This window comes from Triturus cristatus, chromosome 4_1 (assembly GCF_964204655.1).
Source record: "Triturus cristatus chromosome 4_1, aTriCri1.1, whole genome shotgun sequence".
NCBI lineage: Eukaryota > Metazoa > Chordata > Amphibia > Caudata > Salamandridae > Triturus > Triturus cristatus.
In genome coordinates, this window is record NC_140585.1 from 1,198,501,802 (window position 1) to 1,198,524,457 (window position 22,656).

Sequence of the window (22,656 nt, forward strand, 5' to 3'; positions counted from 1 at the left end):
TTGAAAAGCAAGCAGTGGAAGCATAGAAGGTAGCCAATCAAAACTTAAGGTACATAGGCTGGCAAGGTTGACAAGCTGGATCACAAATAAGAAGTAGGCAAATGAGAGTGACAGTGGCAGAGCGTGGCAAGCAATGAGCGGTCTCCAAGCCCCTGTATATTCTTGGTAGAACCACAGTATGTCTCAAAACAGACAGCTCATGGGCTGTCTACTAGGCGAGACTTAAAAATGTGGTATTTACCCACCAGAATCCGCAGACAACATGTACATTTTAACTTTACACAGCAAACTTTAATTCTAACCTTAAATTTAAACTGGTATCAATGTGTACTATGGAGGGCCATGCCCTGTCACCACTGCCAGTTGGTACTAACACATATTGGTATTGCGCGGAAGTGTAAGAAAAATAATTTTGGACTGGTCATACCTTTCCTCTATATTATGAATCTTCACAAACGGGTGGAGGTTATAGGGACACAGGGCTCCCAAGAGTTGCATTGTTCATTGCAATCCCCATAGAAAATTATTAATTCGATACTGGGATGGGTATTGGGCAGAGCATGGAAAAAGACAGGGCCTTACTGAAAATGGCAGCAGATATGGTGATCGGGAACTGGGCACAGGGAAAGTCTAAAGATGACATCCTTTACCCAGTATCATCAGGCACATTCATTTCAAAAGCTGTGCTCAGTGATCATCGAGGGTGTGGTACTGGATGTATTAATCTAACTAATGATGTCATTTGTTATGGCATCTGTGATGTAATGTGTGAGCTCATGAAGAGTGCTCGGAAGAGTGGGAGATAAAGTTGTATCATTAACTTTTAAGGGTTTTCTGATATCTCTTAAAAATACCTCCAAAGTTGTGTTTGGTCCCAGGTTAATCGTTAACACTCTTTTAACCTGGAGGCAATTTAGTGATCATGGTTGCTTATATAGCCGACACTTGAATATGAAAACTTAATTAATATTTAAAAGATGCGTTCAGAGCACCATTTGGGGATACACGCGGGTGGACGGCGTCCAACCACTTTTTTCACAGGGTGAACGCCGTCCACCATGCCAAAAATGTGCGCCCTACTGAATAAGGGGCTGAACTCGTCCCGGTGAAATTTCCAAACACCGGGACACTTTCAGCAGCGCCTGCACGTTATCTGCTTTCCATCTGCAAAGGCAACAACGTGCAGGCTGGGACGGGCTTTCTTATTTAAGACTCCTGCTTGGCCCATAACAAAGGCCGAATATGAGAGGTCATCATGCCTCCTTTTGTTCGAGTCTCTTGGCAGTCAGGAGCCCCACACCTGATGCAAATGAAGCAGAGGGGAAACAAAGGCTCACACCTTGTTAGTACTTCACACATACTTAAGAGAGGCAGCTTTTCACTTTGTTCAGTCCAAGTTTGGGAGATATGCTTGCACTGTAAGAATATCAGATGTGTTGGTCTTTCCCGGTATTTACACAAAGCAAATTGCATTTAATATAGAGTTTACTGCCCCTGAGGAGGCATTGAAATAATTTAAGTACCACTATTTTTTCTTGTATAGCTCTACTCATTCCAATGCAGGGTGTCAGAGTGCTTTACATCAAGGTGTGCATATTACATGTACAATAAATTATATAAGTTTGTAAATGAATGTACAAGTTTGTTACATAAAACTGCGGGATTGCAATGTGTAGAAGTCACATATCATCTTCCATAGCTCACTGTGCTATTATCCTCGGAATGCGCTCAAACGTACACATGATAGACCTGCTAAGGGAAACAACCATTACAACGCAGTCATTAAAACACACTACATTTAAAACACAGTCATTACAACACAACTGCCTTTACATCGCATGCCATTACAACGCAGCCATTACAACCCATGTCACTACAACGCATGCCATTACAACGCATGTCACTACAACGCATGCCATTACAATGCATTATAAGGTAAGCAATGGGGAATAGTAATTTTTAACCCTACACTATCCAACACTTACCCTACTGTTGCACTCACTGGAGTGGGAATAGTAATTTTTACCCCTACACTATCCAACACTTACCCTACTGTTGCACTCACTGGAGTGGAAATTGTAATGTGTACCCCTACACTATCCAACACTTATCCTACTGTTGCACTCACTGGAGTGGGAATAGTAATTTTTACCCCTACACTATCCAACACTTACCCTACTGTTGCCCTAAAAGTATTATGCATTGAAATGGTATGCATTGTAATGGTATGTGTTGTAATGGAATGCGTTGTAAATGTAGTTTCTAAAAATGCGGTGTGATGGCATGCGTTCTAAAATCATGCATTGTAATGGATTTTGCGATGTAAAAACCGCATTGTGAAGGCATGCGTTGTAAATGTTTGCGTTGTAACGTGTCCTATTCCCTGCTAAACATATATGTGAGGGCTTTAGATATGAAGTCACTTCTTGTGATGCCACTTCCTGTAAAGTCGTGGCTTGTGATGCCGCTTTCTGTGATGTCAATTCCTGTGATGCCATGTGTGACGTTGTGCGCCATGATGTTGCGCGCCGTGATGTCACTTGCATACTGCCTAACTAGGTTAGTCCCCCCACTTCTTTTTTTAAGACTTGTGCCCTGACCAGTGGCAAGTGGCGGGCAGCAGAGATCCATGAATTACCTTTTTCCGCAGTTTGCTATAAATTATTCTTATTTCTACAAAAAAAGAAACAAAATATTTGCGGGAGCCAAACGTTTCTCTTAAGATTCTACTGTTGCAGAATGCTGGGGTAGCTTAATACCAAAGCTGCCTGTTCTCGATTGCATCTCATGCCTGTTTATTCCCCCGCCGTACAATTCCTGCCTTGTTATCGCAGTCCTGCAGGTTCTTTTTCATCCCTGCTGTCACTGTTTTTTAGGTCTCGCCTGACCCAGTGCATGCGCTGGTCTGGCGAGACTTATTGAGAGGGCTCCAAAAAGTGCTACCAGGCCAGCCTAGAGCTACAGTGCATGTGCGCGGAGCGCGCGCGCCGCTTTTACCGCGATTACTTTCACGGCCGCTTTGATGTTTGATCGCGATCGCTTGGCATAACCAATAGGTCTCGCTTTTGGGACCTTATAAGTATTTAGTTATGCAACGGTTGCATGGCTAAACACTTGTAAGGTCCCAAAGGCGAGACCTATTGGCTATGCCAATGCTTGTCTATATTTCTCTTCATCCTTCTTTCTCACTTTTCTGTCTTCCTCTCTTTTGCTCTGGGTCAAAGTCTGACGATGTAAGCTGCCAGAAAGGTGTTGTGTAGGAGGAGTGCATCTGGGTGCGGTTTTACCTTGGCAATTTTAGCTTCATCTTTCTTCTTCGCATTCTGCAGCGCCTCCAAATGGTGGCGCGCGCTGTCATAATCCACCAGCTTCCGCCCACGTTTGGCGACCCGCTCCTGTGTTCCAAAAAAGAAATTCAAATGAAATGCCATTACAAAACCCAACTAAACACACAACCTGCCATACAACAAAAACCAAACCGCACAGAGTAGCTAAGCATGTTATGTTACTGACCTGTCTTTCTCACTTCTCTTACCTTCCTGTTCAGCAAATGGGAGCCTAAAGGTAGCTCACACAGCCAATGTGGTGCGAGCATTATGTGGCCAATATTTGGATTAAAAAACTCCTACCGTGTCCCCTCTTCCTATAGCCCTCTTTCCCCACCAGTTATATAAGGGTAGTATAACACAATTTAGCAGCACATAACCTTACACCCAGTAGAAGGGCATAGCATACCTTAATAATACCATACCACAACACAACACAGCACACAATACCTCAGCTCGCCCTACCACTCAGCAGGTTAACACATTACATTACATATGATAGCTTAGCAAACAATACCACAAAACAACCCCATATTCTTTCTGTAAAAACTTAATTTAGAATCTCCTCAATGGGAAAAATATTATGCGTATTTATTTATTGTATTTCATAGCACTTTGCTTCAAAGAGCTGCTCAACTTAAATAGACAAAAAAAATACAAAAAGATGACTGGCTAACTACGAAGAATCCGGATAGGTATTAAAAATGTGTGTTTGCAGTATTTGAGTAGGCAAGGGATTTGCGTTGGGAATGTTAGTCTCACTTGAATACATTCAGATTTACTCAGATTAACAAGCATTGGCAATGCCAATAAGTCTTACTCATGAATGAAAATGCTTTTCGGGTCATTGATAGATTTAGGCAGTCATCAGATCATCATACATGCACTTTGTCACTAATCTTTCAACTCATGCATTGATTCATCCATCTACTGACATTCTTGGACTTAATTTCTGACACAACCGCAATAAAACACACATGTGCATCTACAGATGCAAGATAAATTAAAATATAAGTTGAAAAAAGAGAATATGCTGCCATCTAAACACAACAGGTGTATGCTTATAACACCAAACCTAAACATAAGAGCAGGTGTCCATCTTGCAGAGATATTGCACACCGTCTATTGTTGTTTCAAAGTTTCATCACATTTAGAACCAATATGTTGCCCATTTTGGAATTATCAAACAGTAATACACTATGGACAACAGCATTACATAATGGTCACCTGGTTTACAGGAAGTGACCACATGGAATGTGAAGCACAGCACTTGAAATGAGTGGCAAGCAAGTGACCTGATAGCACTGTCTAGAGAGCTGTAGTATTCTCCTAAGAAAAATTAAAAGAAAAAGAGAAGGTGCAAGAAAGTGAAAGAGGAACTACAAAAGGAAAAAAGTGAAAGATAAAGGACTGGCCAACGAGCTCTGACAGTGAAGCACACTTAATTTCTGGTGATGTGCACATGTAAACAGAAAATGCTGTCATTAACAGGGCAAAATAGCCAATGATTGATGTAGACTGAACCATTAACCCAGACAGTACGCTGTCATGGACCGAAGCAGAGTGTACATTTCACTCAAACAGGCCAATAGCAGAAGAAGGCTGCAGAAGAAGGCTGACCCAAAGTTTCACAATGTATATGCATGTCGCTCTTTATTCATTCACATGGCATGGCGTGTTTCGGCGTGAATGCCTTCCTCAGATGCCGTTAAATAAAGAATGCTTCCAAGTCCCACTTTAAATACAGGATACCCCGCTACGATTGGTTGAGGCACTTCTGACAGGCCAGGGCAGGATGACCCGTACTCGGCACTCCAAGTCTGTACAAAGCAGCCACTCACACGTAAGTACTCTCCCCAGTGGGTAGTGTCTGCTTCTTCCCCTCACCTGCCTGGATCTTGCTGTGGGCAATTCATGCATATTCAGCAGGCCTGACAGGTTTAGGTTTTTGCTGGGATCTTGTCATAAAAAATTAGTAAATAACGCAAACATCTATATATATATATATTCACTGAAAAAACCATAGGTTTCAGGCACGTTAGAGTTAGGAATTAGCATTTAAAAAACCTTAGAAATTCACTGAAAAAACCATAGGTTTCAGGGGCGTTATAGTTAGCTGGACTTTTCACTCGTACAAAACCATTGAAATTCCCCCGTTATAGTTAGTTCAGCTAACTATAACTCGTGCGACCGCAATGCACTGCTGATGACGTCACATATTACATCACTCATGACATGGTCAGTGACATCACTGATGACATCACTGATGACATCTCAAATGACATCACTGATGACATCATCCAGTGAATGTGTGTTTTTCTGAAAATTAAATGTTTTATATTTGTATATCTCAAGGTCGATGGAAGAATAAATGAGTATATAAGTGTCTAAATGGATGATTTGTTTTTGAAAAATTGATTGTATAACTGACTGATTAAGTGTATCTTAGTGAATACATGGCTTAGTGAGTAATGTTTAAATATGTAAATATCTGTATCAGTCTCTCACTTTGTGTATAAGTGGCTGCATTAGTTGGTGAGTAGCTTCATGAGTGTCTATATAGGTTATTAGTTGGTTTCTTGAGTATCAGTGTCTGAGTGTCTGTATGGTTCAGTGGGGGGTATTACGTAGTGCATAGGTGCATGAATGAGTGACTCACTGTTTGTATGTGTTGAAGACAGCATGTGTGCAGGACTGTATGGGTGGATGAGTGTGTGCATGGGTGTGTTAGTGAGTGAATGACAGTCTCAATAGTGTCTTTATGAGTAACTATATATGTTTTAAACTAGTATATGTGACTATTGGTGTATATAAGTGAGTATATGTGAGAGTGAGAGATTGGAAGAGTTCATGTATGAATAAGTATGTGTTTCTATAAGTGATTGTTTAAAAGACTAAGTATGTGTAAGTTTCTGTAGAAGTAAGTGTGGTGGTGTGTGTATAACTGTATATGCAAGTAAATGGATGTTTGATACTTTATTAGCATGAGTGACTATGTGTGTGAGTAACTCTATGGATGAGTGGCGTTGTGCAACAGGATGTATAGGTGTATGAGTACATATGATGAGTGAGTACATGTATGAGTAACAGTATAGGACTGTTGGTGAATGAGTGGATGTGTATGTGGATCTTAGAATTACTGAATAGGTTGTTGTAACTGGTATTGGTATGTCCATTGTTTTGAAAATGTTAGCTTCTATTTTTGAATGTGTGTATCAAAGGTTATATTAGGGTGAGAGGAGGTCTGCCACTCTATCACAAGGATGATGTCATCAGTGATGTCATCAGTGATGTCATTTGAGATGTCATGAGTGATGTCATGAGTGATGTCACTGACCATGTCATGAGTGATGTAATATGTGACGTCATCAGCAGTGCATTGTGGGCGCGCGAGTTATAGTTAGCTGAACTAACTATAACAGGGGAATTTCAATGGTTTTGTAAGAGTGAAAAGTCCAGCTAACTATAACGCCCCTGAAACCTATGGTTTTTTCAGTGAATTTCTAAAGTTTTTTAAATGCTAATTCCTAACTATAACGTGCCTGAAACCTATGGTTTTTTCAGTGAATTTCAAAGGTTTTTTAAATGCTAAATTCTAACTATGCCTACCGAGATAGGACATGTGAAGAAAGAAGAAAAAACGCACAGAAAGAAAAAAAAAGAAATGCAGAAAGAAGCAACAGAAGTCCTCAAAGACGAAGAAAAGTACAGGAAGAAGGATAACGTGCAGAAAGAACAAACAGAAGAGCAGAAAGAAGCCTTGTTGCAAAATCATCCTGTACCCTCAACTTTTTCAGAAGGATACTGGTGGTAACTGAGTCTAACTGAGTCTGACTAACCAGTCCTAGAGCCAGTGCTATGTTAAAAGACACTAAGAATACAGTGAAAACACCTACATACACTAGGGAACACTATGTGTTGGGGTCCCCCTGTGATTAGCATGACCTCCTCTGTAAGCACCTAGTATATAATAGGGCAGGGGGATTAAAACTACCTCTTAAAACGCGCCACAGGGCGTGTTTGCACACGTCACCTCAGGCCCCGTCCCCTCCCTTCCCCACTGTGTAAACACGCCCTGTGGCCGTTTTAAGTTGGGAGATTAAGTCCCCTTGCATCCTGAGGGTCCCTAGGGTCCAACTAGACCACTTGGTACCTCCAGTAAGCGCCACAGAGCTGCATTGTAGAGAGATGTAAAAAGGGGCACGGCCTAGACCACCTCTCTGCACCGCAGTGCAGTGGCGCTTACTGGAAGCACCTGGTGTGCTAGTTCGCCCCCAGGGTTCCTCAGGATTGAAGGTGAATTATTTCCACAACATAAAACGCGCCACAGGGCGTGTTTGCACACGTTAACTCAGGCCCCATCCCCTCCCTTCACCACTGTGTAAACAGGCCCTGTGGCCGTTTTTAGTTGGGAGATTAAGTTCATTTGAATCCTGAGGGTCCCTAGGGACAACTAGCCCACTAGGTACCTCCAGTAAGTGCCACAGAGCTGCGTTGCAGAGAGTTGTAAAAAGTGGCACGGTCTGGACCACCTCTCTGCAACGCAGCTCAGTGGCGCTTACTGGAAGCACCTGGTGGGCTAGTTAGCCCCCGGGGGCCCTCAGGATTGAAGGGGAATTATTTCCCCAACTTAAAACGCGCCATAGGGTGTGCTTGCACGCGTCACCTCAGGCCCCGTCCCCTCCCTTCCCCACTGTGTAAACACGCCCTGTGGCCGTTTTAAGTTTGGAGATTAAGTCCCCTTGAATCCTGAGGGTCCCTAGGGGCAAAATAGCCCACTAGGTACATCCAGTGAGCGCCATTGCAGAGAGGTGTAAAAAGGAGCACGGCCTGCACCACCACTCTGCAACGCAGCGCAGTGGCGCTTACTGGAAGCACCTGGCGGGCTAGTTGGCCCCCAGGGTCCCTCAGGATTGAAAGGGAATTATTTCCCCAACTTAAAACGCGACACAGGGCGTGTTTGCACACGTCACCTCAGGCCCCGTCCCCTCCCTTCACCACTGTGTAAACTTGCCCTGTGGCCGTTCTAAGTTGAGAGATTAAGTCCCCTTGAATCCTAAGGGTCCCTAGGGTCAAACTAGCACACTAGGAACCTCCAGTAAGCGCCACAGAGCTGCGTTGCAGAGAGGTGTAAAAAGGGGCGTGGCCTCAGAACACCTGTCTGCAACGCAGCTCCCTGGCTCATACTGGAGATACCTGTTGGGCTAGTTTGCCCTCAGGGACCCTCAGTATTGAAGGGGAATTAATTCCCCAACTTACAACTGGCCAGGGGGCGCGTTTGCAGAGTGCTGCAAGGAGGGGGCGTGGCCTCCGGCGCGATGCCGGTCGTTTATTTATTTTATTTTTTTAAGAAGGAGGGCTGTGTGGCCCCCCTTCTTTTTCTAATTTATCGGCCCCGGGCACCCCAACCCCCGGGGCATGGCCTTTTTTTTATTTTTTATTCTTTAGGAGAGGAGCTGCGTTGCCCCCCTCCTCAGGCCACTTATGGCCCCGGGGACCCCATCCCCCAGGGCCGGCCTTTGTTTTTTATTATTTAAAAAAATATATATTTATAGAAACACCTGGGACATGCTAAACAAACCGTATGTACCTATCACTATGACGATTTGCGTGATATTCATTAAAAGGCGACTAAGCATACAATGAATCCACGTGGAATGTATTTACACCGCTAGTGAAGCTCTGACATGTCTGACGCCCTACTGTGCCTAATCCCGGCGCCCCCGCCAGTGGGTACTTCCAAGTAGACACCCTTGTCGTTTATTTATACAAACATGGGTAGCTATTGATGGGCACATTTAATACACACGAACACCAAGCCATTCAAAGGGGATTCGACAAAAATTCGACCAAAACTATGCAAGAAACCTCCCTCACGGTTAATAAAACACACATCCACCGCCGGATGTGTAATACTTTTTATTTTACTCTCTGGAAAGGAGACGAACCTCACTTGAGAGTCACAGTGCGCTCCTGGCTGAGCCCAATGCTGTGTTACACCCACCAGTGCCCGCCAAGTGCCACACACCTCTGTGTTGTATTCCACCAGCCAGTGCATATGCTATGACACTCTCTAGCCCATGTGCACTGTAACACCACCCCGTGAATATGTCATGCCACACTTGCCTTCGCACGGGTTATATTGCCCCATCTAACGTGCCTTCCTCGATGCCTATGTTATAACGCACAGCGCTATGCCATACATATTACAATCTGGGATCCATATCTTTGTCACAGTGCATATGCAACGTTACACTCCCCAGCACATATTTTATGTTACAACTTTAGAGACTAGTTAGGTTACACAACACTGCCCTGTGCATATTACACTCCAAGGCGCATATCGCATAGCACGCGCTAGTGCCTGTGCTATCTCGCGCTCTCCAATGAATCTGTCATTGCGCACAATGTATTGCATATTATATTTCACGCCCCAATTCATCTTCATACACTATATCTAGTTTTCATTTTCAATCGTGCTCTCAGGACTATGTTCTATATAACACTGCGTTCACCTACCCTTTTCACTGGCATTACATTTTGCGATGGGGGGGGTGGAGGGTTCAGGGGGTGTTTCTGCCAAGTGAGCCTGGAGTCACAGTCACAAACGTCCTCTTCTTCCTGAATAAAAGTGAGATTATCCTGCATACTTGTTCATATTGTAAGTACTTCGCACAGACACACATTTTAAAAACAATAACGTTCCTAATACCCACCTTCTCTGAACAGTTAGCTTGCTGCCCCATCCACCTCCTCCCTATCCTCTGTTGTCTAAATCCATGGACTAGCCTCCTCCCTCCTGCCATGCATGGTCTGATGTGCTGCCACTGCCCTCCATTTAGCATGGTGTACCAGTCCACTCCTCCTGCCTTCCATTGCCCAATTCCATGCCCCATCATTGAGCTCCTGCTTAGCCTCTGTGCTTAGCTTGCTGCCCCTATTCTCCTTCCCCCTGCCCTCCGATGTCTTTGTGCATGCCCCTGCTCCATCTTTTTTGCCCACCATGTTCCATGGACCTGCCACTCCTATCTACTCTGAGTGTTCTGTTGAGCTGCCACTCCCCTCCCACCTGCCTAGCATTGTCAGATGACTTTAACCTCTCCCTGTCACCTCCACCCTGCCTGTCCACATGCCATGCCCCTATCCCCTATCTCCTGTCCTCCATGGTCCATTTTACTGCCACACCCTTCTGCTCTCCCTGGTCGGTTGTGCTGCAACTGCTCCTCCTGCCTGCCCCGCGCGGTCTGTTGTGAGGCCCCTTCCCCTGAACTCTCTTGTCTGTGCCCAGGTCCTGACCCTCCCTCCTATCCTCCATGGTCCTTTGTGCATGCCCCTACACCCTCCTTACCCATCATAGCCATTGTGCTGCCACTAACCCTCCCACTTGCCATGCATGGTCTTCTGTACTGCCACGGCCCCTCCCGCCTTCCCAGTGTGGTCTGTCTGTATGCCATCATAGTCTCACTGTTGCTCTCCATGGTGTATCTTGTTTCTAATGCCCATCCTGCCTGGCCTCCATGGTCATCTTGCTGCTCCTGCCCTGCCCCCTTGCCCCCAGCCCTCTGTTTCCATGTGCAGACCCCTATTCCCTCCCTCCTGGCTTTTCTGTTCCATTGTAATGCCCCTGATCCGTCCCGCCTGCCCTTTATGGTCTGTTATGCTGCAGCTTTCTCTCCTGTCTGTCCATTATGGTCAGCTAGCTACCATTGCCTCTTTCCCCTCTTTTCTCTGTTGTCCATGTGCATGGTCCTGTCCCCTCCCTATTGCTTTCTATGGATTGTTGTTCTGCACTCCCGTCCCGCATGCCCTGTGTGGTGTATTGTGCTGCTGCACACCCTGATGTCTGCCCTGTAGGGTCAGTTTGGTGAACCTCTCCATGTCCCTCCTGTCCTCTGTTATCCGAGTCCATGTCCCTACCCCAATTCCTCCTGCCTTCCATGATCCAATGTACCATACTTGCAAACATTTTGAACTTGGTAAGAGGGAGATTTTGAAAAAAAATGGGGTATTGATTTTTCCCTTTGAGTTACATTGAAAAAGAGGAGATTGTAGACAGGAGACAGATCAAATAAAGCCCATTTGAGCTTAAAAAAATTGGACGTTTCCTGGCTGAATTGGGTCTGTATGGTTGTACTACCACTGCCTCTTCTTTCTGCCCACAATGGTCTATTATATTGCCACAGCCTCTCTTGCCAGTCCTGTATTGTTGGTTTGTTGCCCCTGCCCCCCTTTCCACTGCCCTCCATAGTCTGTTGTGCTGCCACTGCCCTTCCTGCCTGCCCAGTGTGGTCAAATTGTTGCCTCTGCACCCTCCTACCTGCCTTCAATTTTCAGAGTCCGTGCCCCTGGTCTCTGCCTCTCAACAGTAGCCTAATGAACAACTAGATTGCTAACATTCTATATTTATTACAAAAGTGTGGAACGCCTGACGTGATCTTGATGTAATCAAAACTTTAATACCTAGAGCATTTCCTTCAGAAATTACATATATGAGAGGGTCTTATTTGCATCAAAATTATGGTTAGTGCTCTAAAAAACTAAAATGAGGACAGATTTTCTGAGTTTTCAAATAGCGACAAAGCACTTTTAAATTATTTGTTATCTTTATGTTTTTTGATCTAGTTGACCACTTGATTAAATGTTGCACTTAGGGGAGAGGATGTGGTGTTACTTCCAGAGCTGCAGACTGGGCAACTGGGGAACCAGGTTGGAGTTTCTGCTTCAGCTCAATATTCTGTGATTCTGGTCAAATCACTTAATCTCCCCATGTCTACAACCAAAATGAATTTGATCTTGTGTGATGTAACCAATGCGCATGTAAAGCACTCCAATACCTGACAAGTCTGCACTATATAAAACTGCAAAAACACAACAAAATAAGTGTTTTGCACACTTCTGTCATTGGGCTACATGTGGGCTACATCTGGGTGATATTTGTGCTGCATTTGGGCCCTTTTGTCTCTGGTGGCCATCTTGGGAGATTTATTTGTTATGAAGTTTCCTAATTTCCTCATTTACTGCATTCCCCTCAGTAGGAAATGCTTTCAGTTTTATACTTTGATTCCATCAAGAAGGTATTCAGATATGTCACACATTTGCCATAAATTCTGAATGTTAGCACTCTAGTTACTCATTAGATCACTGTAGTAAAGCGACTGCTCACCACGGAAGTCTGCTGCTGGTATTAAAAGTGCATGTTTCAGTCTGCATGTCAGGATTTTTTAATGAAATAGAAGAGGATTTGAGAAGTCACTCAAAATGTGCCCTAATTTTTCTTTCTTCAGCACTAATCATAATCTCTATGGCAAAATGAACCCCCTCATTGTGTTCCTTTTTAAATTAAATGTTTTAAGTGTTACCAGTTTATTCCAATCAAGATGGCTTCAGGTGTGCCATACTTTTATCATAAGTAAGACACTGAGTGCTCTAGTTGTTCTGAAGAACACTGTGGGACATTCTGTCATTGGGCTATACTTGGGCTACATCTGGGTGATATTTGGGCTACATTTGGGCTCTTTTGTCTCTGGTGGCCATCTTGGGAGACTTATTTGTTATGAAGTTTCCTAATTTTCTCATTTACTGCAGTCTCCTCAGTAGGAAATACTTTCAGTTTTTTACTTTGGTTCCATCAAGAAGGCATTCCGATGTGTCACACATTTGCCATAAATTCTGAATGTTAGCACTCTAGTTGCTCATTAGATCACTGTAGTAAAGCTACTGCTCACCAGGGAAGTCTGCTGCTGGTATTCAAAGTGCATGTTTCACTCTGCATGTCAGAATTGTTTTAGGAAATAGAAGAGGATTTGAGAAGTCAAAATGTGCCCTAATTTTTCTTTCTGCAGCACTAATCATAATTTCTATGGCAAATTGAACCCCCTCATTTTGTTCCTTTTCAAATTAAATGTTTTAAGTGTTACCACTTTATTCCAATCAAGATGGCTTCAGGTGTGCCATACTTTTGTCATAAGTAAGACTGTTAGCGCTCTAGTTGTTCGTTAGAACACTCTGGGACATTCTGTCATTGGGCTATACTTGGGCTACATCTGGGTGATATTTGTGCTACATTTGGGCTCTTTTGTCTCTGGTGGCCATTTTGGGAGACTTATTTGTTATGAAGTTTCCTAATTTCCTCATTTACTACAGTCTCCTCAGTAGGAAATAATTTCAGTTTTTTACATTGATTCCATTAAGAAGGCATTCAGATGTGTCACACATTTGCCATAAATTCAGAATGTTAGCACTCTAGTTGCTCATTAGATCACTGTAGTAAAGCTACTGCTCACCAGGGAAGTCTGCTGCTGGTACTAAAAGTGCATGTTTCAGTCTGCATGTCAGAATCTTTTAATGAAATAGAAGAGGATTTGAGCAGTCACTCAAAATGTGCCCTAATTTTTCTTTCTGCAGCACTAATCCTACTTTCTTTGGCAAAATGAACCCCCTCATTTTGTTCCTTTTTAAATTAAATGTTTCAAGAGTTACCACTTTATTCCAATCAAGATGGCTTCAGGTGTGCAATACGTTTGTCATAAGTAGGACTGTTAGCGCTCTAGTTGTTCTTTAGAACACTCTGGGAAGCTGCAGTAGAACACAAAGGAATTAACTGACAGTCTCTGCCCTTGTTGGATGTACATGTTTTACTGAGAATGTCAGACTTCATTCTCACATGACTGAGAAAGATAATGTGAATTTAGAGGAAATATGCTCTCAGTTTAGCTTATAGATCACCTTCCAAACCTCTTTGGGAAAAGCATGAGAAAATAGTTTTCTCTCAAACATGATTCATGATATCACAGCAGAAGGTTTTTCCACATGGTAAAATCACCTTAGAACACACCACAATTCCTAAAATTAGTATGGTACCATCAACAAATGATTTATAATGTAACTAAAGTCTTAAAACCTTCTATTAACTGCAATGCTTTTTAATGAGGTGATATCATGTATATTGGTCCCAAGATGGCTGCCAACACTTCTTGGATGAAGTACTGACAGCCAATCAGATCTCACGATGAGATGTGTGGTTAGGCTCCGCCCAGATATATATGTGATTTTGATTTTCTCAGGAACTACTGAACGGATTTACACCATTTAAGCAAAAGGCACGACTCTGAACCAAGGTGTACCTTTCTGCCAAATTTGGTTTAATTCCGTTCAGCAGTTCGGGCTGTAGCTGCGGCTAAAGGTCCTATGGGAAATTGCATGGGGAAAACACGTTTTGGGACCCCAGTTTTCTCAGCCCCCGCTACACGCATCATCCCGAGACTTTCAGGATAGGAGCGGACCGGAGCTGGCCAAAAGTTTTGAAAATTTGGCGAAGATTCGTCAACGGGCGCCAAAGTTATTCCAAATAGAATGTTGCGGATTTCCTATGGAAAATAGGTCCTAACTATAACTACAACTATAACTACCTACTAGCGATATATATATGCAAGAGACGCCGTCTGCTACTCCCAAGTAGTTCACGGAAAGACGAACACGGACCCAGGAGTTTAGTGCAAGGTTCTTTATTTCATCCCAACACCTCGCACCACCGCCATGACGCGTTTCGGCCTTCAGGAGGCCTTGATCACATATATATATATGGTGATCAAGGCCTGTTGAAGCCGAAACACGTAATGGCGGTGTAAGGACTCAATAAATCAGTTTTGCACCAGGAATTGGAGTTCGCATTCGTTTTCCCACAAAATTATTTACTCATATTTTGATTACAAGATCCCAGCAAAAACCTAAACCTGTCAGGCCTGCTGAATAGACACTAGCAGGAATTACTACAATGGAAGTCTTCTACCCCTTAGGGCTTGCTAGAGGGGGGTAACCAACACCATAATCCTTCCCTCCAAATGTAATCTGGACATTTTTATGTAGCTTACATTTAGACTCCATTTTAGCTTTTTAGTTTTAACTTAGCATCGTTTTCTAACACGGGTTTGCACTTGTTTTCCCTATTGCGAGAACATGGCATGCACGCAGTCCTTTCTCATACATATTGTCGCCTTGTAATTTTCACACTTAGTTCCAGGGTCGCACAACTCAGAACACGATCTATTGTTTTATTTTCTGCTCTCAAAAACAACTCTTCTGCTTCAGTCTAAATAAAACGTTGTTCTGCACCTCTGGCACAGTGCAATAAGTTTGCAATTTTAATATAAAAACAGCGTCCACGCTGAAGTCTGTGAGAGGTTCACCACCCACCGGAGTCATCATGCAATGCTACTGTGAGCTGTAACTGAGATACAGTCCAGCTGTCCCCGACCTTCATTGTAAGATAGAAGAAAGTTGTGCAAGAAGAAGTATGCCAGCTTGCACACTGAAGATGGAGTGCAAGGCTGGCTTCCTGACAAACAGTACCAAGGTATGGGGTTAGGTCATTCCAATAGGCCCAGCATATGTGTACTCCCTATACGCTCTCTTTAGCATAGAAATAATGGTGATAGACAGGAGTAAGCTTAGTAACGTTCTGAACAATTAATGTGGTTGAAGTGTTTGTGTTTTTCACCATTCTAATAATGCTTATAATAATAAAATGTCTCAACTTTTTGATAATCACAGTTCTTGTTTTATTTACAAAGATTAGAGCTTTTGAATAAACAATTGGAAATGTATTCTCATATATTTTCTTTGTGACAATTTGGGCTTGTATAAGTGACAAACAAAAGGGTTAGATCTGTTTGCCCAAATTCTTCGGGAATCTTAGAGTCATGTTCGAGGTTACTGACAACATCTATAACTCTGTGAGCTTAGGAGTTTAGATGCAGTACTGTGAGCTAGCTAAACTGACCAACATTTACTTAATTAGACTTAGTCTATGTATTATACATTTCTGTTGTTTTAAATACACAGTCCTACTAAAGTCGTAGGAACCGTACAACATGGCGCCAGCAACGTTTAAGCTTTTGGTACCTATTAAATGGATCTCCTGAGTAGCTCACTTGTGTGTGTCCAAAGCTCCGTTATTACCTCTATATGGAGACGTCCGTGGTGATGAGTGTTTCATTCTGCTTTGAATTAATAGGTAGCACCTATTTATGTCTGAAGGTTAATCAAGTCTGATTTTTTCAAAGGATTTCCTCCTATCATGCTTTCCTTTCTTTGAATTCCATTAATCAAATATGGTGCTGCCAGTTATTACTCCTCTCAATTACAGACAAGCAGTAACTGCGCACTTAACTAGATATGGGTTTGCCAACTGCGGTGGAGAAGTTACCTTCGTGATTGAGGCACACAAATCGTACAGATGTGAGTTTTTTTTATTCCTTGGTTGATCTACCAGCAGTCGATGCAAATTCGTTAACTTTTCACAGTTACACATAGGCTACAGTTCTAGCTGCATATAGACCTTATGAATATTTAGAAATTCCTTTAACATACCAGGAACATCATAATTGGTTCCAAGGTACCCTCCCACATTCAGTTCAAGATGTTAGACTAGATCCTCTCAGTAATTATGGGGCAACCTGGCCAGTTTTAGCAGGCTATACACCTTGTCCACATATAAATACATGAGCTTAGCATGAGACACTTTCACTTTTAAACCATTTGGTTAGAATGTATCGACGTTTGTTGCAGTATGTTCTGCATGCAATCACTACTGCCCCAGCAAGGGCGCCTCTAGCTGGTCAGGCTCAGCTAGCTGTGCCTGCAATTAGTCCTATTACATTTAATGGTATTATGGGTAAAGTCCCTCCCAAATGGGAGGAAATTCTGTTTTGGATTTCTCAAAGAACAAATCCACTTGAGGCAGTGGTTCCCCGTACGGGACCCCATGAAAAATTTTGAATCTTTCCTAGGAGGCCCATTAGTATGTCGGGCAGACCACCACCGCCCGCATGGCGGTGGCGATCCGCCCGACATTTCCTCCCGCCCGCATGTCAATTCCCCCCGCCATATTACTATGGCGGGGGGGACCCCGGCGGACGGAACGACCGTCCGCCGGTTTTCCGCTGGTAGGCAATCCGCCCGATTGCCTACCGGGCGTGAAAGCAGTTAATATGGTGGCGGTGTCTGGTAGACACCGCCATCCATATTATGATGCCAGCGGGGTGTTGCCTTTCCGTGGTGGCATTAAAGGCAGGCGGTCTTCCACATTGGGGTCCGTAGCAGGCCCCCAGGGATTCTGGGGGGTGGGGGGTGCACATGGGGGGTACCTATGGTACCCCCCTGCATTTCAATGTACAACGTGGCAGGCACCGCGCGGTGCCTGTCACGTTGTGCATGGAAAGGCACAACTTGCTTTTGTGGCATTGCGGCAGGCGGTGCTTTCAGCACCGCCCGCTGCAATGTCATGAATGCGGGATGCACCCGCCAGTGTGGTGGGCGCATCCTATTCTAAACTGGAATCAGTTACACAGTCTGTGGTTAATCTGAAAATATTATAAGGACTTTACTATGATGTACTAACTATAATCACAATAGCCTAAAAGGAATGAGGCAGACTGAAATATCATCTGTTTTCCAGTGACTTTACCTTCATTTCGGGAAACTGGGCGACGTAATTCTCCATGACACGTACTGCCTGGTCTGAGAGCTTCTCCTCGTAATCTGCCCACAGAAGGTCGTTGTTCTGCAAAGGAAGGATACATTCATTGGAATCCTGACAGTTTGGTGCTTTTGTAGACAGTACAGAAGGCAGCATGGTTGTTACATTGTTTTATCTTTAATGTCATTTTTTTTGTAAAGTTGCATAAGTCCACTTAGAGGAGAGTTCAACTGATGGCCAAGCTTTGCTGTGGGACTCACCGTTATTATAAATCCACTGTGTGTTTGGCACGTGATGAGCCTAGATTGAGACATCTGACTGACTTGGTGTTCACAAAAGTTGGCAATGAAAATGTGCCTGAATGATGAGAGGTTGGTAAGAGCCAATGGAAATGGAGTGAACATGTTGATTAAACAGTTGCACCCCTTCATGCCTTCCCAAAAGTTTAGGAAAGCAAATTAGAGTCTTAGATGTGCATGGAACGCACTGCCATGTTCCATTGTGATTGTGCAGACCAGGCTCTGATCTGGTGCCCGCCCCTTGTCGTGCACAAAGCATCTTCTGACCACGGTAACCTGAACGTACATCTTCAAATCATTTAGAATGTTTCTCTTCTCAGAGACATAACCATAAACCATGCGTCTATGGGTAGATGTTAGATGGATGTGGAGGTGATTTTTGGCGAGGTCTCCCCTCGAAAAATTGGTATCCTTTTCATGGAGATTCGCTGTTATATTTGTTGATTATTGTATAACGATCTATGCCACCTCAACTAACCCTTTTTGTGCAAAATGTATCCCTTGAGAGAGATATTGTGATCATTTTGTTATTTTGTTTTTACTGATTTTGGCCACTATCACTACCAGGTAGCTGGATAAACTCCCTGGGGTTGGGGATTTGGGCTTTCTGTGTATCCAGGTAGTTCTGTAGCATCTATTAATAAACATTTTTTTATCATCATAAATTGCTAATTTCGACAGAAATGTCATTTAAACTGTGCATAAAAAAATCTGAAAAAGTGAAACAAATTCACAATAAACTCGTAATCAATTCCCACGCGCCTTCCTGATGTAAATACCAGCCTGTACAAATGTATTAATAGCAAAACATATAAACATTTTAATAGCAGCACACGATTTTAAAAAGCTTGTCTGCAAGATATTTAACCAAGCTCAAGTAAAATAAGTTTAATAAATGTTCTTCTTAGGACTGAGAAAAATGTACAACACAGAAAAATGCTCACATTCTTGTAGTGACACATTGTCAGAATGATAACATGCAGGACTGGCCTCTAAGGCACTTTTTTTGAAAAACTAAACTGGGAAGACAAAAGCTCAACTCTATCCCGACTCTTGACACTTCTAATAAATGAAGAAAAATCCCAGAGAAAATATGGTTCAATAACAGTGCTGCTTTTTAATGCGACATCAGCTCTGGCTGAGAGTTTTTCAAATTTAGATGCATCTCACTCTAGTAGTCTCACAATAGAGTACAACAGGTAATGGAATGAGCTTCCTCAGTAGTTAATCAAATAATTAGCTGTTAAGTCATACTCTACATCCAACACGATAACTGTCTCTTATAGAATCATAGCAAGGAATAAGATAAACCTTATCCAACCTACTGATGACATTTAAAAGGAATCTAGAGAAAGGTATTAAAGGATTTTTCTAAACCACCATCCTCAAAGCCTATGGTGCCCATTTAATCTTCTACCAATTGAACCTGGCTGCAAGCTCCTCCCGGAATACAGAAATTGGAGATTGTATGTAAAGAAGACCCAAATAATATTTATAAAAATGTATTTTCCACCACTAACATTTAACGTAGACCCATATACTGGCTCCATAGCTGACATGAGACACGCCAAAAGGAAAAGTGCACTGCCTTTTTGACCATACTTAATGGTTGCCTGAAGGTGTTCATGAGTTTGTGTGACAAAACGACCAAGTCAAGGTCAACTTCCATGTCCTTGAAGACAAGCCATAGTTCGGACCTGTGTGGCCTATCAAAAGCGGAGGACAGGTTCATAAACGTTAACTGAATAGCCCCTTTTTCAGAAAGGCAGGCACAGCTCAGATAATGGTTAATGCACTGTTCGCGAGGGACAAAGTCCTCCTGATACAATATTATTTTCCTATGCCCATGCACAGAGTGTACCCAATATAATGCTTCCTAACAATTTGACTGATGAAGTAAGAACAGAACTAGGTCTAAACAAGACAGGTCACTACATTTACCGCTTTTAAAAAAAAGTATAATTACACATGATTCCAGCAGGTCTCTGTACCTCCACTATCGACGTCAGGTCTTTGTGCCCGTCCCACACTGGATTGTAAATTTCTTGTAGCGTCTCTGAGAGTCTTTTCGAGGTTTCGTGCATTACTGAAAGAGAAGAAGCAGTAATATTAGTGCATTACATCAAGTGTTCCTGCTGGTCTTAATTCCACTACTTCAAATCTTAGTGTTTCATATTCTCGCCTGGATTAAATAATGTTGATCAATAAGGGCTCGGTCCATGCCAGATTTCAGGATAACCTCGAACTATGTAAAGGAGTCCATTAAATGTATGGCTTTCAACTGGTGATGCTCTGTCACTATTTTATGCTTTGCACAACAACTGAATTAATCTGCACTGCACATGTATTTATATAAAGTGTGCTTATCACGTTAAAGGTGACCATAGTTAATGTGGGCCTCAGTTTAACTAATTCATGTTAACATGAAAATGTTCTTGTGGCTGCTGTGCCTTTTTCTTTCTTTTGGTCTTTTCAGGAACCAAGCTATAACTGCCAAATTTTTAATGAAATATATTCTCTTGTTTAAAGATTATGGGGCGTTCCACCCGAGGGTTACAATGTCGACACGGAGAGGCTGTTGGAAGTCGACTTTGAGAGCCCCCAGCATGGCCGTCATGGGGGCATGGCCTCCGGATGGCGGCTAAGGTGGCACCTATGGTGCCCCCCTGTTGATCCCAGCACCTCGTGGCAGGCACCTTAAGACCAGGTTTTCTCTGGTCTTAATGTTGGTGCTGCCCCATATTTATGCCACCCTTGTAAATATGGGGCAGCGTAAAAATCAATGGGTGTTGCGGTGGAATGCCCACCACAACACCCATTTCCCTCCCCTTTCACGCTAAATATAGTGTGAAAGGGTGCCTTGTTCACAAGGCGGCATTAAACCACGTTAAGTGGCTTAACGCCACCTAGTGAATAAGGCGAAGCCCCTATCGCTACCATAATGTTGAGAAAAGTGACCTTGTGGGGACAATAGGGGCATGTAAATATGCCCCCAGGTTTCAAAGAGAGTAGTCACCTGTAAACCATTTATGTTTTGCAATTTTAACTCTATTTTAAAGTATTATTCGTTTTAGAATAAAGGTTATTCTAAATATCCTCAGTTTTTTTTTATTTCAGTACTTTCTGATTCTTTTTCTTTTTTCCTTTCCAGCACATGTGGTGGCCCCAGTCCAACACATCTGATTCGAGCTTCTAAGAGATCTTTGTGGTTCATTGTGCCTGCTGTACAAATGTGCGTCTACCCTGAAGATCTGAAGCTTGAACCTGGATACACCTACCGTCAATTAAAAAAAACGCCTTTCATCAGTACCTATGGACATTTTGCGGTGAGTGCCTAGTATGTGTGAGATTCTATCCTTTGAGACCAGCCACCTCCAGGTTGAAAGATATTTTTAACATTTGTTGTTCATTGTGCTACTAGAACAGGGGCTTTTGGGCTTTTCAAAACAGGGTTAGATACAGCTGGCACCCACTGTCCAGGGGTAATCATTTAATTCAGCACATTTTATACATACCCAGAAAATCACACATTTGTCATGGGAAAAAGGAATAGAAGAGGATGGTTATAAATATGGCTTACGGGGGTTTCCTCCAAGTTTGGTAGACGAGTTAAGGAAAGATGATAGTAAAGTTACAAATTTGGTGACTTGAAAATGTTGTGAATCAAATGTGGTGTTATAAAATCTGTCCAAACTGTTTTCAACATGTACAATCTTAATCACACATCTGTATTTACACCTTCAGGAAAAAAAAACAGTTTGTGAGATATGATCAAAATGCTCACTTTTTGATGCATTCAGGATAGCTTTCAGGTCCTTGTATAGTCTATATCCTTCATTCTGAAAAAGAAGAAATAAGTGATTTACAGAAAACCTTCTGGAAATATTTATGTGTTTTCCCCTTCAACCATGAACACAAATATCTGCTACAGGAGCTGGTTGCTATCCACCGAGAACTAGGGGCAATCAAATAAGTAAACAAGCACAGTTCCTTGGGGTATTGTCGAACAGTTCTGAGTCACCACTTACTGGATGTGTAATCACAATCATCTGGAGCATCAGGGACGGAGTCTATTTCAGTAAGAATTGCATTTTTCAAACCCATCTGTATCATCGCTGTTGATCTTGTTTACAGTTTTTAGGTTTCGCTTACACAGCACATGCACTGTAAGACGTTTTATTTACAATTCAGTGGGCATACAACCCACCTACAGCATACCGTTAGTTGTTTTCATTGTCAGTCTTTCGATTGCTTAGCTCCTGTAGGCTTCACTTCCTTTCTTGAGTTAGCTCCTCCAAGGAGCATCGACCAAGTACAAGTGTTCTTCCTCATCTTTTTGCAACACGCTATTTTATTATAAGCATTTTAGTATTACTTCTGAACATGCAATGTCTTTTCCTACTTTTAATACAGGCATACCACTTCTTATGTATGTTGCTTTCTCCCTATTTGCCATCTCTATTGACGCTTTAGTTACCTTCACCCACAATTTGGTCACTTACACCCACAACTGTACTACTCCATGTCACTCTACTCTATTCCACTCTGTTACATG

The 22,656-nt window shown here is 42.8% G+C and overlaps 1 protein-coding gene across 2 annotated transcripts in view; it reads right to left on the bottom strand.

The window, feature by feature from the left end:
• Nucleotides 1-22,656, bottom strand: part of BIN2 (bridging integrator 2) — a 210,956-nt gene that overhangs the window by 132,638 nt on the left and 55,662 nt on the right. For both annotated transcript variants that reach the window (XM_085654491.1, XM_085654492.1), the window contains 4 exons: nucleotides 21,886-21,940; nucleotides 20,093-20,187; nucleotides 17,791-17,886; nucleotides 3,288-3,395 (listed from right to left, as the gene is read on the bottom strand). In XM_085654491.1, coding sequence (XP_085510617.1) covers nucleotides 3,288-3,395; nucleotides 17,791-17,886; nucleotides 20,093-20,187; nucleotides 21,886-21,940 — 354 coding nt within the window. The remainder of the gene's footprint in view (nucleotides 1-3,287; nucleotides 3,396-17,790; nucleotides 17,887-20,092; nucleotides 20,188-21,885; nucleotides 21,941-22,656) is intronic.